Here is a 16,122-nt window from a genome sequence, read left to right on the forward strand (position 1 = left end):
ATCGCAATGGTGTGTTTACACATGAAACTTTGGTCTTTCGACCTTTTACCACCGTGTCGATTTATTTTGATTAATATGTGCGAGGGAGAGAGAGCAAGAGAGCGTCTAGTTTGGAGACGGTGAAGTTTTGTTTACACTTTCGCCTGGCTCCGAAGAGAGAGAGTGCGCGCGCGCGCGACCGGGGTCTCTCTCTTTGCTCGTTCTTTCAGCGCCCTGTCCTATTTTTTACAGTCTATGGCCCTGTCACAAGCGCGGCAGTTCATCTACATTAGACGGTGTAATGAAGCGTGAGGGTTACTACATCCAACAACCGAACATTTTAACTTACCCTCTCGTAACTTCTGCCTCCTTTAGCTTGGACTACAAAATTGCAGTGAGAAATAAAAATGGCGGATTGCTCGAAGTGGTGGGCCGGAAGTCAATGTCCTTATTTGGCAGTTCCGCTGCAAATACTGTGACGTATTAGTTCAAAAAACGTCATAGAGAACAGAAAAATCGGAACAGGTTGAAAAATATGACCAAAACAGAATATAAAGATATCAACGAAGCACCTAAAGAGAATAATTTCAACTTTTCTGTACTTCTAAACACTCCAAATATACAACAAAATGAATTTAAGGGCTAAAAAAGTTGATTTAGCATGATATGTCCCCTTTAACCATTATGCAGCTTGACAAAAACAAATACAGGACATACATGGTTGATGAAATATGATAACTAAAAAGTTCATTTGACACAGGACTAAGACTAAATAAAATAAAAAATAGCTGACAAAATGAACATTTAATAGAAAAGTATAGCATACTGCATCTGCTAGACTACAAGGTAGTGGAGGGGTCTAAAGTTAAAGGCATGTTGTACTCCTTCAATTTAGAGTGTGTGCTCCACACTATTGAGAATATTAAGCTGAAGCTTGACTTTAAAAAATTAAATCACAAATCAAATCGCAATATCTGTCAGAAAAATCGCAATTAGATATTTTCCCCAAATTGCACAGCCCTAGTCTTGGGCATCAGAGGCTAGTCCTTACCCTAAGACCTCAACAATACTTTGCACAGTTCACGCATCTTTCTTAAAAAACTAAATCTTAAACATTACGTCCTTGAGGTTTAGTATTTGAAGTAGTACATGAATTCTATGCAGAAAGTAAAACTCATTGACCTCAAATGTGTGATTCAAGGTAGGTTTGCAGTTCAAGTCTGAGATAACCTGGGGTAGTCATGGGGTTAGTCACACACCTCTCTGTACCTATGAGATGAGTGTAGGTGTATATGCACTTTAATGATTAACCTTTACACCAGTGTTAGTGAGGTCACAGACGGCAGCTTCTGGTGTAGGTCAGAACACAACAGCTGCTTGTAGGGATTAGCTGTCTATTTCTCCCTTCTAGCTGTATACCCCCCCCCCCCCCCCCCGCCCCTCTCTCTCTGGCTTTTAACACACGTCCTCTTTCAGATCAGTAATTTTGCCCAATGATTTGTATCTTCAAGTTTCTAATTACCTCCTAACAGTATTCACTTCAAGGCTTTACGTACACCTCTCGCCCATAATGCATTCAAAATGAATTGTATTATCTCTGACACTGTACCAGATTTGCTGCCTTTTGCTCATGGCATGATGCTGCATTTGAATGTTGCACTCTTGCTGAACTCTTAGCAAGTAGCTGAATTGAAACATCTAAGCAGTACTTTTCATTATATAAGCAGTATAATTGTTTGACCTAATGCTCAGAGCAAGCTCGGGCTCAGCTGATATGATGTAGCTCACTTACATCTTTGAATTTAATTCATTATTTTAAATTGTAATAAAATTATTATAAAAAAAAATGCTCACCAAGGCTGCATTTATTCCTGTGATGGCAAAGCTGAATTTTTAGCAGCCATTACTCCAGTCTTTAGTGACACATAAGAAATCATTATATGTTGATTTGCTGCTCGTGAAACATTTATTACTATTAACAATGTTGAAAACAGTTGTTTTTGTATCTCCAATATTATACGATATTAATGAATCAAAAAATATTTAATACTAGCTGATAACTAGCATCTGAACTGAGATTTTGCCTCTCTGAAAATTATACATTTAAGTTTTCTAAGAAGCTGAACTTCAGATGTGCTGGCACAGCTAAAACAATGCGACTTTTTAATTGTCTTAGCCCCACCTATGCACTATTAGATTATGTTGCAAAACTTTTATGTAATTCCTTTTAATGACAGTAGTGTTGGATAAGATTCTTTGGTCCAACCTCATAGGATTGTGATTGGACTGACAGAACTTTCTTTCTATAATGGGCAAGAATAAGCAGGTCTGGAATAATGCTGCCCCTGTTGCTACTCTACAGCTTAAGACTCTGCCTTTAATGAAAGGGGTAACAGGCCTAAATGGCTGGAGGCAAGGGGAAGCCTTTGGGAACGGCAATATCCTTTTGGAATTAAATTGCCAAGTTCAACTTTGATCCTTTGGAGAGGGGATTTTATTTAGGCCAGCATTGGTTTTGCTATATATTTGCCCACCCTACCTCTCCCTGAAAACTGCCTTTTTTCTAACCAGTAAATGGTTAGAGATCAGTACAGTTGTTGTAGAGAGGAGTGTACAAGACTGTATGAAGAGTAGTGAAAAGGCATTTTTAGTTTATGCAAGTTTTGTTGTTACAGTGTTTGGTAAGAAACATTTGCGATCATTTGTGTAAGTGTATTGCTCTACATTTGATAAGGTCCTTCTTTCAAGTTACGTGCATTGGCATGCTTTGAGTCCATCCATCCATCCATCTTACCACTTATCCTCTCTAGAGTTGCGAGGCTAGATATGTTTTAATTTGTTCTAGCAAATTTCCTCAACAAATACTTCTAGTTTCAGATAAAGCATGTGAAGTTTCACCTCAGATGTGCCTTTGTGTACGTAAAGAATATCAAGTGCTGGGAATCCCCAGTGTAATAGCTTCAGGCTGAATTAGCCTGGATTTAGGGCTGCCTGACGCCGCAAAACACAAAGCAAAGTCAATGAATGACTGTAAAGCAATCACCATGAACTACAGAGTCTGTAGTTGGGTCTTTTGGCAAGCTGTGTTAGGTCATAACACAACTGTTTCACTTGCATAATATTTACTTACTGGATAATTATAAAGGAAAAGATTTCAGGTTCAAGACCAGTTGATGAGAGCCGTTGGACAGTGAAGGGTTAAGTGTGTTTCCTGCAGGAGAATAAATTAAATGTGGCCATAATCACATTGCAGGAATGCAGTCAGTGTACTCTTGTGAAACACCCCCTAAGCCCTGGCTCTGCTCCACTCTCTCAGCGCCTCACACAAAGATGGCTTTGTTCTCTCCCCCCTCTCCCCTCTCTCTCTCTCTCTCTCTCTCTCTCTCTCTCTCTCTCTCTCTCTCTCTCTCTCTCTCTCTCTCTCTCTCTCTCTCTCTCTCTCTCTCTCTCTCTCTCTCGACTTTTTATTTCTTTGACTCCTTCTAACTCTCATTTGCTTTGCTCTGTCCCAGTTTTACTTTTTCTCTCTCTCAGCCACTTAGTCAATGTTCCTGTTTTCCACTTTTACTTTCTCTCTTTCATGGATTCTGTTTTTTTCCCATACCTTCCCCTACTTTTATTTAGTTTGGAAGGTCATATTTCTGGAGTGCTGTTTCATTTTGTTCATGGTGTGTTATTGCTTGTTTTCTCTTTATGATTTATAAATAAAATACGTTGCTGAAAGCAGCAGCACAAGAAAACATTTTTTTTTTTTTTTTTTTTTGCATTGCCCCACCAAACACTTAAACTATATTTGTGATTCTCATATGGGATAATTAAAAATATCAATGACTATGTTATTTTCAAAAGATGCATTAATGCAAAATTTAGTTCTGCTTTCTCATTGATGATCAACTTAGTACTGACCAGTTTGCAAAATCTCAATTGGGACCTGACCAAATTGTCACAAAAACATACTTGCTGCATTGGACTTCATGCTTTAGTTTTGTTGTAAGACACTTCCTCAAGTTCATATTAGGAGAGACATTGAGAGAACTCCTGCTGAGAGGCAGTTCATTCTCGGTTACTGATTTACCCAGGTGTTGGGCAATTTTTGGTGAATTCTTTCCCTCCTGCCAGATCAATTGGATAAAAGACGTGCAAGAACTGGCGGGTTTTCTTCTAGGAACCGTCATCTGCTCACATCTCGGACTGCAGCTGCTGCTCTGTATTCCAGCCACACGTGCATCCATGTGAATATGGAAGCAACAAATGAAAGCCTCTGCATAAGCCATGTTTCTCTTAAGATTCATTCTGTTCACAGGTGCTGATTTACCAGCGCCCATTGAGACGTAGTGTATGTGTGTGCGTGCACATAAACACATGTGCAGATTTCTGTCTGTACTTATGTGAGTGTCATTGTTGAACAGAAACCCCCTTTCTATTTAAGTGCTAAACAGAATGACTCACCCTGTCACAGCTGCAAATGTCCGCACTCCCAGAACTGCGTTTCGCTTTCAGCAGAGGGCATTGCATACAGTACATGGGTACCAAAACCCAAACTTCTGAAAGTAAAATGGGCTTTGCATTACACTCTCAGGCTCTGAGTCAGACCTGGACAGATGACTGTCAGTTGAATTCATACCTAAAAAGAAGGAGGTTAAGTTGAACTACATGAACTATCCTGACCCTACCTCACATAAAAAAACAAGCTTGCAAACAATGGTGTTTACTGTCAAGGGTGGTTATCATCCAATTCATTAAATTTATATCGAGATTATGTAAGGGCAATTACACAACTGCAATTCCCCCTTCCTGTCTTTCATTTTGGCTCTCTTAAAAAGCCACAGTGTCCTCAAATCTCACAGAGGAAATGGAGCATTTCTGAATCAGAACATTTTTGCTGATGTCCCCAGCCTTGGCTCACAAAGGACAAAACGAGGCCCTTATTAAGCTGCCCCTTTGCCAGGCCACATGGAGGATTTGCGAGTTCAATGGGATCTGCAGGAACAACAAGGGAACAACGAAACTCTTCATCCTGTCAGGAAAGCATGGCAGAGGATCCTAAACCTACGGCCTATTTTTCTAGACAAACTAAGCAACTTATTTGAAGCCTGGGTAACATGAAGGTGCCATTTTATTTACCCAGCGTGTCTAAGCTGAAGCCTCACATTATCTTCACACAGATAAACTTGAAACAAAGGGCCTTGGCTGACTCAATGTTTCCAGCAGGGTGAGGAGTAGAGGGATTTTACAGAGCTGTACCATGTGTCTTGGCCAGTACCACACTGACTCATTATTAGCAATCAGTGTTGGATCTGGATGGCTTTAGCTGCTGTGGTTCTGCGGGGTAAAAGCTCCCATGATTGTGAGACGTTTTTCAAGCTGCTCATCTCTGTAATTTAGTGATTCGGTTTGATTATTGTGGGGGTTTTGTTTCGACTGCACCCAGAATAGCTCAGGCCTATGAGAAAAGGGGGCTTACTAATGATTTCTGTTTCCTAAGACTTACAACATGCTACTCAAGTGCAAAAACACATTCTGGTGGGGCTGATTCTGTCTGTGCCCAGACGGTCTTACTGATGTGTCCCCCTATGGAGAAGTTTTCTGGACTGCAGTGCTCCAGGTGAAGGGGCCCTTTCTGTGTTATGTTATACTGCAGGAGGTTTCACTAAGGTGTTCATTTCCAGAAACCTTTTATCTCCTCCTCGCAGCCCTCCAGACTCCATCTGAGCTCCATAAATCAAAGTGGCAGAGTTGCGGGGGTCAATGCGAGAACACTCAAGAGGAGTCTTCTCTTGTTCACTCTGTGCTGGTCCTGGATCAGTGAGTTGGGCATTGCGAACCGGATTGTTTATTTTACATATGTACTACTACATGTTCACTTGTGCTCGTTCTAAGTTCTCAAAGCTCTTGCATTCCATTTCCAAAAGGGCACAATGAAAAATGGTGAGTGATAGGCCATGTTCGCGCCTCCTGAAGCTACAGGTTTCTTTCCGCTATTTCCTGTCTCGCCAATCTTGCTAAGACTTGCCCCATGTGTTCTGCTTTATGGAGTAATAAAAAAGCGTAATAGCTCTCATCTATTCTTATTAACAGCACAGTGTGCGCTTGTTTGAGTGTGACAAAGGGTGAGAGAAAGGCTGGATATTAAGGGAATTTGGAGCAGCCCCCTTAAAGGCATATGTAAACATTTACGGTTTGTATCAAGCTGCTGGTGTGATTACAGAGGCCGTACTGTACAGAGGCAGTCGAATGGAAAATGCAGAGCACATGAGTATGAGTGGCCTACTTGCTGGAGAGCATTTCCCGACCACTCTGCTTCATGGTATTAGCAGGGCGCTGCCTCTCGAAACTAATGTGTTACGTCTCATATAGAGGCTTGTTAGGAGATCCAGTCAACATCCGTCTGCACTCTGTTCAAGTATGTTTATGGGTTTGCTTATCTCCAGATTGAATAGATGTTTCGGCGGCGTAGAATGACGCAATGGAAACCGAACCAGATGAAGCGAATAATTATGTTTGTAAGCAGTATGTTCATGCTTATAGCTTTGGAATACCAGTCATGTGAAATCATCACTAGTCATAGTTTTGAAGGACTCATCCAGAACAAACCCTCTTGTTTTGATGTGTCATGTGTTTTGCTGATTGTTACTTCTATGGGGAATTGGAAAAATCACTCATGCCTGTTATTACTCCAAGCATGGAAGTTGCCAGTGTGTGGGATGCTAATATCACTCTACAGAGGTTGTGCTAGTTTAGTACACAAGTCTTAAGTGTGTTTACACAGATCGTGATGTGCAGTGTCAAAGCGATGGACATCATTCGTTTTCAATTAGAGTTTTCAATTTAAAAAGATAAGCAATGCGGAGCCTACCAATATGAGTGCCCACTGTGATCTTACACCCGATACAGATTTTTATCTCTGCCGATAGGAACTGCTTCACTGAGTGTTGAAGTTTGATGTTCATGTCTTTGCCTTCTATTTTAGGGCCCCATCATGAGGTTTTAACAGAAAATGAAACAAGACTAGCACCCAGCCTCATGGGAGGTGTTGTTCTCATGAAAAGCCAGAGTTTGGGAATAAAGAGGTTTCATAATAAGCATCTCAGCCACAGGAATGACAGTGGCAAAACATAGCTGGATGTGTATTTAGCCATGTTCTACACTGTCTTCCCCCTCAAACCTGGCCACATAAAATGTGGCACTAATTTCCCTCAGCTGGTCACTAGGAGTATGTTTTCTTGGGTTTTATAGGAATACATATTGGTCATTTAACTGCTTCTGTTCCTTACCAAGACTTGAAGTATCGTAGATTGCTATGGAGTTTCAACCTAAAGGATCAGTGGAGCCTTTATTTCCTCCCACAAACTTTCACTCAAATTGATACCTGTTTGTATACTGTATATCTGTGTAAAATACCATGATGTCAGCCTGTGCCAAAGCAAAACCAACCCCTATTTTTCTTGTCTAGTATTTTGTGGAGTAATTTTTTGAAGCAGTTACCGGAAACATGAGCCACTTGCATCTAATCAGGTAAACTAGGGAGACAGTGGACAAGACTAAAGGGTTGCTCATGGGTCAGTGCAAAATAAGAATGCCCAAGATAATGAAATGGGGAAATCTTTTAAAAATGTTTTTGGAAATTAATTATTTGTATTCATGTTGATTTCATACTCACAAGAAAATTTACCTGAATTAACCTTACCTCCAAATATCTGATATTATAGTCATGGTGGTCAGGGGTCCTTGATGATATAAATTCCTGTTTTAATTTTATGCTTTTATGCTTTCCAGGGAATGAAAATCCAGAAAGTTCTTTTATCCATGGAACAGATCCAGGGCTTCAGCCAATCAGATTGAGGACGGGGTTCATCTACAACCTCTCCCAGGCCACGCCTTCTTCTTGCTGAGAACCCTTGGCTGCAGAACTTAGTGGCTGTTATTGTCCTATTTTTAAGGCCAGTAAACAAATGTGAAGTGACTAATGTTTTCTATGTCAGTTAAACACTCAATGCCGTCCATTATCTGAAGATAACGAAGTGTGATGATGCATTTGAGACATCAAGGTTATTTCGATGGTCATTTGATGACTATACTGACACTTCAGTTTGCATGAGGCTATTGAAATTGTAGAGGCACACATCATTGAATATTTATCATGCACCATAGATATTCCTAACAATTAAATAATACGATTGCTTTATGATTTCTTTCAGGTACAAGTCATGGTTAAACATTGCAGGAACATGTGGTGGATCAGCAGCTTCTTTATGGCAACAAAGAACGACAGACACAAAGCGGACAGAGCAAACTCCACAAGTCGATGGCCAAGACTCCCCTTCGTAGAACATTACCTCAGTTTTCATCTAGTTAGAAAACTGCAGCATCAGTCAGCTATTGATTGACAGGCTTAATTTTCCTCTTGCTAGTCGTGTGATAAGACAGCAGTCTTGGCCAAACGCTTCTTGACCCTGACTGGCCGTTGCCATGGCTTCTGTTCCCATGACTCCTGTTCCCATGGTTCCTCTGCCTTAAAGGGAAGTTTGTCTGATTAGATGAACAATGGTGTTATTTTGGGTGGTTCCTCCTTTTTCAGCTTGTTTTGCTTTTGGTTGTATCTGCACATATAAGCATCGACACATTCTCTATGGTCTATTCCTTTCTAGTGAGTTAAGTGCAGAAACTACAGCTTTTATACTTCTAACATTAATAAATCTAATTGATTTTCAAATTCAACGTCTTCTATTCTCTAATTATTTCAGCTTCATTAGCAGATTGTGCTGACAGCGCAAACGACGATCTTTAGCTCTCTCCACCAGCAGATAAAGTCAGTTTTGACTACCCATTCCGCAATGCTGAGTAGGTGTTCTTTCTGTCTGTCTTTCTCTTTCATCCTCTTTCTGTATATCTCTCCTCCCTTCCCCCCATAAGCAGGCTGATAGGCTGAGAGTTCACATGTTTTGACAGATCATTTAATGGTTGACCTGTGGCGATATCGCTGCCTTTGCCTGTACCGAGGGGAGGAAAACTCTCCTTCCTTCCAAAGAAACTCCTTTTTCCCCTGCAAACCAGACGGCTCTGGAGAATGATACATTCATGGTGAATTTAAAAATCAGAGCAGAGAATCATAAGATTCTGACGTGAGTCTAAAATCCACATTGATCTGTACTCATCCCTCACATCAGGCTTACAATGAGTGCCACAATACAAACCAACCACAGTATGCACACACATTGCTTGGGGCTTTATTGTTCTGAGAGATAACACTGTTGAATGATTTATGTGTCGAATATCAGTATATTCAAATTAACCTTGATTCTTTCTTTTTTTTTTCTTCTTTTTTTATGCTGTGTTTGCTTTTGAATTGATAAAACTGGATACTCATGAACTGAAGTCAGTTCTGTTTCAGAACCTTTTGTTTTGTTCTTGGCTCATTTAGTCTTGAGGTTAAACCAACAACCACACATTCCCCTAGCTCAAAACTCCCCAAAATGCCCCTTTTATGCACACATTAGAATAAATTGTTTCAATTTTCTGACATTGTGAACTCTTCTTTGTTTACTCATTGCCCTCTGAAACACTCAGAGGAACAAAAAGAGCTGATAGAGAAATTACAAAGTCTATGGTGCGAGTATTGCTCAACTGAGACTTTGGCCTTATTCCTCTCGCCTGTTCTTAAAGGCCCAGTGACCCACAGCCCTGGTGTGCATAGACATTGACTGCCGTGTGCATTCTTAACAGAGTACCTTTTTTAACAATAACAACACTTTTATCAACAGTGACAACCCTATACGGGATTGCTGTTATGCTTTGCTTCATAATTTGTTTTTTAATGGGTAGCTTCACCTAAAAACTCAGAAATAAAGTCTCTAAAGATGGGGTCCATCTAGTCCATCAATGTTTTGGTCATCGTTCTGAATCTGATCCAGATGTATTCTTTGACAAAAAAACGTCATTTCATGATTTTTTTTAAAAGCTTTTTTTTTTTTTTAAAAGCTTTTTTTAAGAAACTTACCCACATTCAAGTGTTGATAAAAAAAGAATGCATGAAGAGAGAATAAAGCAGTTTTTTTTTTGTTTAAAAGCAGAGGGTCTGTTCTTTCTTTTGATATATTGCAATGTTCAGATATTCATACAACAAAATATTCTGGGGGCCATAAAACTTTTGTGAAAATTATCAAAAATGCTGGTGTTGGCTGGCAACTAAAAAAAAAAAAAAAAAAAAACGCTGGCAGGGAAAGCGTTAAAATATAAAGGCAGCAATATGTACTGAAATATCTACTTTTTATAAATAAAAAAAAAATGCAAATGCTAAACTTTGTACTACTCAGATGGCCATCTGGCTCCTATCTGCTATGATTGTATTCATGATCACAGCTTTCCTCAGGAACTTAGCTTGGTATTCTCTCTCTAAGGGAAATTACTTAAATTTTAAACCCAGCAAGGACTGACAGTGCTCGCAGAGCATGGATGCTTGTTCAGTGACGTAGGGAGCAAACACATAGACCCCTCCTGACTGTTGCTACAGTAACAAACTGTCTGTTCTCAAGAGGCCTGTTCTTTCTATCTAGTAGTCCAGTCTTTGCCAGTACTTTTGAAAGCAGCCCAGAGATTCCAAAAGCCATTGACATCAGTGCCAGGGAAAGACATAGTTTAGGGGCTTTCACATCCTTACTATTGGGCTGGGACAGAATTTTGATTTCCTGTGTATGAGCACTTTTCCAGGAAAGCAGTTCGAGCATTTTAGCTGGTTCATTAACATCCCCCCCCCCCCCCAGCCCCCGTCTGTATTGGGATCAGTGTGGAATGCAAGTTTGTGGCTTTTAGGAATAAGAATTTGTTTCAGGGAGAATGTCAAAAATATGGCATGAAATAATAAGCACAGCTGCGTTGGAGTGTATTACCCTTGCTTTGCCAAACTTACAAAAACAGTTCCGAGAGTCATTCTTGGTTCTTTTGTCACATTTATCGAGCTTTTCATTCGTGTGGAAATAAAACACAATGTCGAATTGCTTATAAATAGGTATTTTATTGGTTTAAACTGCAATCTGTCGTTACAAAAGAAAACATATTGATGTGAACAGCAATAGCTGCTAACATAGGACACATTCAAATATAGCTCTCTCAATGTCAATCCTGTTAACCTCGAATTTCCACTAAAATCTATATAATGAACTCTGGATTACAACCCTAAAAGGTACAAGACTCTTGGAATGTACTGTTAGGCACTTAGCAAGTAGAAGTGGTCCAAAATCTGTAAATAAATAAGAATTTTGAGTCATAACAAATCAAAACAACACATGCTTGCTGGTGTACGTAACATGGTTTCAAAATGGGCAAAATAAATACACAAATGCATATTTCACAATTCCCTTATTAACCGTCCATTTTAGACATTTCAGATCAGAGGTTTGGACCACCGCGGGGGTCATGAGATTGGTACTATAATGCATTTATTGTCTGTGATTTGTTCATACCAAAAGAAGTCTTAGTGAGACGATCCCAGTCTAAACATCAGATTTCTAAAATCACAGGCACAGGACTGTTATTGTCAAGAAAACTCAGTTTACATTCTAGCCGGTCGGAGCCAAATAATAAAGGATTATAGAGGCATAAACATCTTGAAACTGCAGTCCAACATTAGGGAGAAAAATAATAAATAAATGCAAAACAATCCTCTTGCATTCTCATTTTAAATTAAGCTTCACTTTAAAAATAAATCAAAATGTAGTTACAAAATGTCATTGCAGTATAATATATTAACTGTTGAAACTTAACGAAAAAGGTCTTCACAATCTTACGATTAATACGGAAGATCATAATTTAACATAAAGGAAAATATATTCTATTGTTTCATTATCCAGATAAATACAAACAAAATAAAAAAAATGCTTACAATCAGCAATAAATACATTTTGATAAGTTAAATAAGCACTGACAAGCAAAACTTTCAGTCTGAAAGTTCTCATTTCCAAACAGAAAATACCAACAATAATTGTAATGATGTAATAACAACTATATTATAACAATAATAGGGGAAATACGATATTGAATTAATGATATAACATTTCAACGATCTGTTTACAACGAAACAATTAGTGGCCACTGAAGTCACATCTTTAGTGGTAATATGAACAGAAGGAATAAAGGAAGGATGTCCTCTCTCACACATGTTCTCTCTTACATAATCCAACAACCAGCAGACACTATTTAAGCGTAAGGGATCACATGTTCTAGGGATAATTACCATTTAGCACCACTAGACGTACAAATATCTCTCAGAATGATTCATACAAATCTAAGATGGGTTTTCTACCCCGGATCTCCAAAAAATCGACGTGATTGGAAAAGTAGGAAAGTAATTGTTTGATAGGCACTTAAAGTCCAGACGATCTACCGGCGAGAGTTTTCTGCAAGAAAAGTGGCACTTTCAGGTCTGTAAAGCACATCGTTGCAATAATATTCAGTAGATTCTTTGAACAAGAACATCCTTGAACAATTTAGGAAAAACTATTGAACAAAATGAACTAAATAGGGATTTGTTTAACATGTTCCACTGAGGATTCCGAGACACTCAACATTTGAGCGGGCCTAGAGGCGAACAGTTCTGGGGTTTTTTTGCATTACATCAGACATGTTAAGACGTGGGTATATGCTCAAAGTTGACGCTACAGGGTAATATGGTATCTGATTTGACTCAGTGGCTACGAGAACACTGTACTTTATTCCACTTCTCTGCTGTAAACAAACCGAGGACAGGAAGGGATTGCTAGGAGGAAAATTACTCTATCTTTGCTTTGTCCCTCTCAAGGCCTGAGATCTCTTGAGGGGCAGCTTTTAATCATCAGAGATAGAGAGTCTGCTGAAGATGGGGAGGCGACGTGTCGCGTCCAGCACGGGTGACTCAGATCCGCTCTGGCTGCCCAGGCTGCTCTGGTAGCCCTCCTGGTCGGAGAGGGAGTCCGGAGGGCTTGGTGGAGACTCGGACATGGGCCTGAAGAAGGAGGGTGCGGTAGGTGAGTGAGGACCGGGAAGATCAGGAACAGTGGTGCCACCTAAACTGGGCCCAAACAGGTTGGCGAGCTCTTGGCTCGAGTAAGTGAAGGGGTTGCTGGGCCACTCGTTGATGTCTTCGGTGGAAAATATGGGCGGAGGTGTGACAGAGGTTGGGCTGTCCTGGGAGCCACCTGAGCTTGGGAAACCGGCAAAACTGTAGCTGTGATGAAGGCGTGGGCGCTCCATCTTGTTGAAGGCAGAGAGCGGAGGGGGTCCGCGGCGCTCCTCTGCGTTGTGGATGAAGTGGCAACGCGGCCCATATGGGCAGTAACCAATGCTGTGGAATGTGCGACAGAGCTCGGTCTTGTACTTGGGGTGGCGATTTAGACTACGAAGCTCGTGCATCCCGTGGGCAAACTGGCACTTGTCACCATATTTACAAGTGCCGTTCTCCTCGAAGGGTCTGCAGAGTTCGGTTTTATAGCGGCTTGAGTTGATCTGGCTGTTTCCGTTGGCACTAATGCACGTGATGTTGCTCGGCCTTAGACGCTCCCCGGTTTCAGAGAAGGACCGGTCACGAAAGCGGTTCTCCTTGTTGTTACTGCTCCCATTCATGGAAACCGAGCCTTCCATCTTGAGACTGTTAATATATTGGTTCTGCATTGATTTGGAGCTGGTAACGGACACAGAGTGGCGACGCTGATAGAGTCCCATTGAAGGGGTACCCACCACCTTCCTGTCCAGCAGGGACCCGGTGGGGGTAAAGGGGGTATTGGCACCGGTGGAGGGGACAGACTGTATATGGGGACTGGAGAGGGGACTGTTGTAGGTCATCATCTTATTGTTCTGAAAATGAAGTAAACAGAACAATGTCTCAAAAATTTGGCATGATTATGACTCACTTTGCCCCAAATACCACCAGTGGGAGTTTATTACACGCTGATGGTATTTTCTGGCTTCAGGTCAGCTCTAAGGTCTGTTTTTAAGAGATAACACTAATGACCCAGCACTTTTAACCCACACAGCAATCTCTTTAAAAGTGAAAGGTTTATTAAGTCATAAAACTGAATGTGCAAGACTCATGTATCATCTGAAATGGTGCGCATTAGCATGATGATTTATTGCATAACCAATAACTACGAAACACTTTCATTAAGTTACAAAACCTCATAACTTTTTCTGGCTTTCTATAAGGTAAGAGAAAATATGCATTTTATTAAAATCTGTCTTATGTATTGGGGATGATAAAAATGACCACCCAGGCTATGTTTGAATTCTAGGTAGGTCACATGTGTCTGAGACAACTTTGGCCATTTTGTTGCATCTTTTTTTAATCTTGTTCACTGAGTATCAGGTTTTTAAAAGTGGCGTGTCAAGTTTTATGCCAAAAATTGTGTCATTTACTTACCCCATGAACTTCTATGCTGAATGGTGAGCAATACTTATTTTTTTTTTTTTTTTTTTTTGGTAAAATTACAGCACATGGTAAGAAATTACAGTCGTAATTGACTGATAATATTCCCATCAGTAATAACTCTAAAACATAATTAGCAGTAGGTTCAATTAAAATATTATGTGACATTATAGGGTGGATATAGCCTAACTGATACCAAACACTACTGGCTCTCGCAAGTCACGTGATGGCAACACTATGTTTAAAATGAATGATGACTTCAGAAGAATCACAATATTGCTCACCAACGACTTTTGCTTAAACATAGGTGTTTAAAACAATTATCCATTTTGATTAAAGCGAAACGCCACCTAATGAAATTAGCCTAACATCTCCTTTTGCGCTAGAGGGATAGTTCACCCAATAAAGAAAATTATGTAATCATTTACTCACCGTTATGTTGTTCCAAACCTGCATGAGTCTTCTGTTGAACTAAAACGATTATATTTTGAAGACTACTGGTAACCAGACAGTTGACGGTAGCCATTGACTTCCATAGTAGGAAAAAAATAAATTAAAATGAAAGTACTATGAGAGTCAATGGTTGCAATCAACTGTCTGGTTACCAATATTCTTAAAAATGTCTTAAATTATTTTGTGTTCAGCAGAAGATAGAAACTCGTACAGGTTTTGGAACAACTTGAGGGAGAGTAAAGCAATGAAGTAATAAAATTGCCTTCATTTTAGGTAAGAAATGCTACAGTTTTAAAAAAAGTCAATAAAATTAAATCCATTAGTCTAAGTCTAACCCATGTTTCCCATGTTAGAGAACTCGTTTTATTCCAAATCAAATCTAGATTTGTGGCCTTCCCTGTTGTGTATAATCGAATCGAGAGCAAATAATGCAAACCTTTATGTGAACCATCCGTTTAACTAATGACGCATAAACGCAGATGAATGCAAGTAATCTAATCTATTAGCTTTTCTTAATCGATTAGCAATCGATGACTGCAGATCATGAGATGCACGAAACTAGATAAAGTTCACAAGCAAGATTCTCTCTCTCTCTCTCTCTCTCTCTCTCTCTCTCTCACTCACTCACTCGCAGACACACACACATAAGCCAGAAAAGTTTGACATCGGTGTAGAAAACAGCATCTCAAACTACTGCTGCATTTATATGATATATTGATCTGTTACGCATTCAAGTAAACTGATACAATGCTTAAACCTACTTCCCCAAAAATATTAATTACCTTATTCGTCACTTCGTAATCGAAGAAAGAAGACACGACGGCTGCAGTCATCGTGGAATCGGGAGTTGTTGAAAATACTTAAAAGTTGACAAACAGATGGTTTGTTAAGGCACGGTGGGAGTATTCCTGTGTTTGAAGGGTCTTTGATATAGTTCTGCCCCGCAGAGAGCCCCCTCTGTCCTGCCAAAACTTGCGCGCATATCCTTTATAAAAACTTGCGCAGTCTTCCTGGCGGAGTGGGCGGGGCTGTTTCATGCCACGCCCCTGTTCCGCACGTCTCTCTGGCGCTTTGACGTGATGTAGACTCAACTGATTACGAAACTTCATTTCTACGAAACTTCATTACCATACATTCAATCACAGCCTGGAGTTCTTCCCGAGCGTTTTACTTAACCCATTCAGTGCATTCCAAATATAGATGTTATATTTAAATCAAACAACACAAATATGAATTTGACTATTTAAAGTAGCCTAAGAGGTGGCATTAGTAGCCGAAGTCATAATATCATGAATGTT

General features: G+C 40.0%; 2 protein-coding genes across 3 annotated transcripts in view; one reads left to right on the forward strand and one right to left on the reverse strand.

Annotated features, from left to right (window-relative positions):
• Positions 1-10,041, forward strand: part of rad51b (RAD51 paralog B) — a 68,006-nt gene extending 57,965 nt beyond the window's left edge. For both annotated transcript variants that reach the window (XM_081377786.1, XM_081377787.1), the window contains exons 10-11: positions 7,756-7,919; positions 8,178-10,041. In XM_081377786.1, coding sequence (XP_081233912.1) covers positions 7,756-7,871 — 116 coding nt within the window. In that variant the 3' untranslated portion in view covers positions 7,872-7,919; positions 8,178-10,041. The remainder of the gene's footprint in view (positions 1-7,755; positions 7,920-8,177) is intronic.
• A 933-nt stretch (positions 10,042-10,974) lies between these two features.
• zfp36l1b (zinc finger protein 36, C3H type-like 1b) lies at positions 10,975-15,823 on the reverse strand. Its single transcript, XM_081377790.1, has 2 exons — positions 15,607-15,823; positions 10,975-13,803 (listed from the first exon to the last, which is right to left on the reverse strand). The coding sequence occupies exons 1-2, from the start codon at positions 15,655-15,657 to the stop codon at positions 12,799-12,801; spliced, it is 1,056 nt and encodes a 351-aa protein (XP_081233916.1). The 5' UTR covers positions 15,658-15,823; the 3' UTR covers positions 10,975-12,798.
• Between the last annotated feature and the right edge of the window lie 299 nt (positions 15,824-16,122).

The sequence above is a fragment of the Scardinius erythrophthalmus genome (genome assembly GCF_964197995.2).
Source record: "Scardinius erythrophthalmus genome assembly, chromosome: 11".
Taxonomy (NCBI): Eukaryota; Metazoa; Chordata; class Actinopteri; order Cypriniformes; family Leuciscidae; genus Scardinius; species Scardinius erythrophthalmus.

Coding starts and splice junctions, on each gene's coding strand:
- zfp36l1b (XM_081377790.1), bottom strand. CDS start 15,657: ATGACTGCAGCCGTCGTGTCTTCTTTCTTCGATTACGAAGTGACGAAT. Junction 13,804..15,606: donor ATTACGAAGTGACGAATAAG/GTAATTAATATT, acceptor CTTCATTTTCAG/AACAATAAGATGATGACCTA.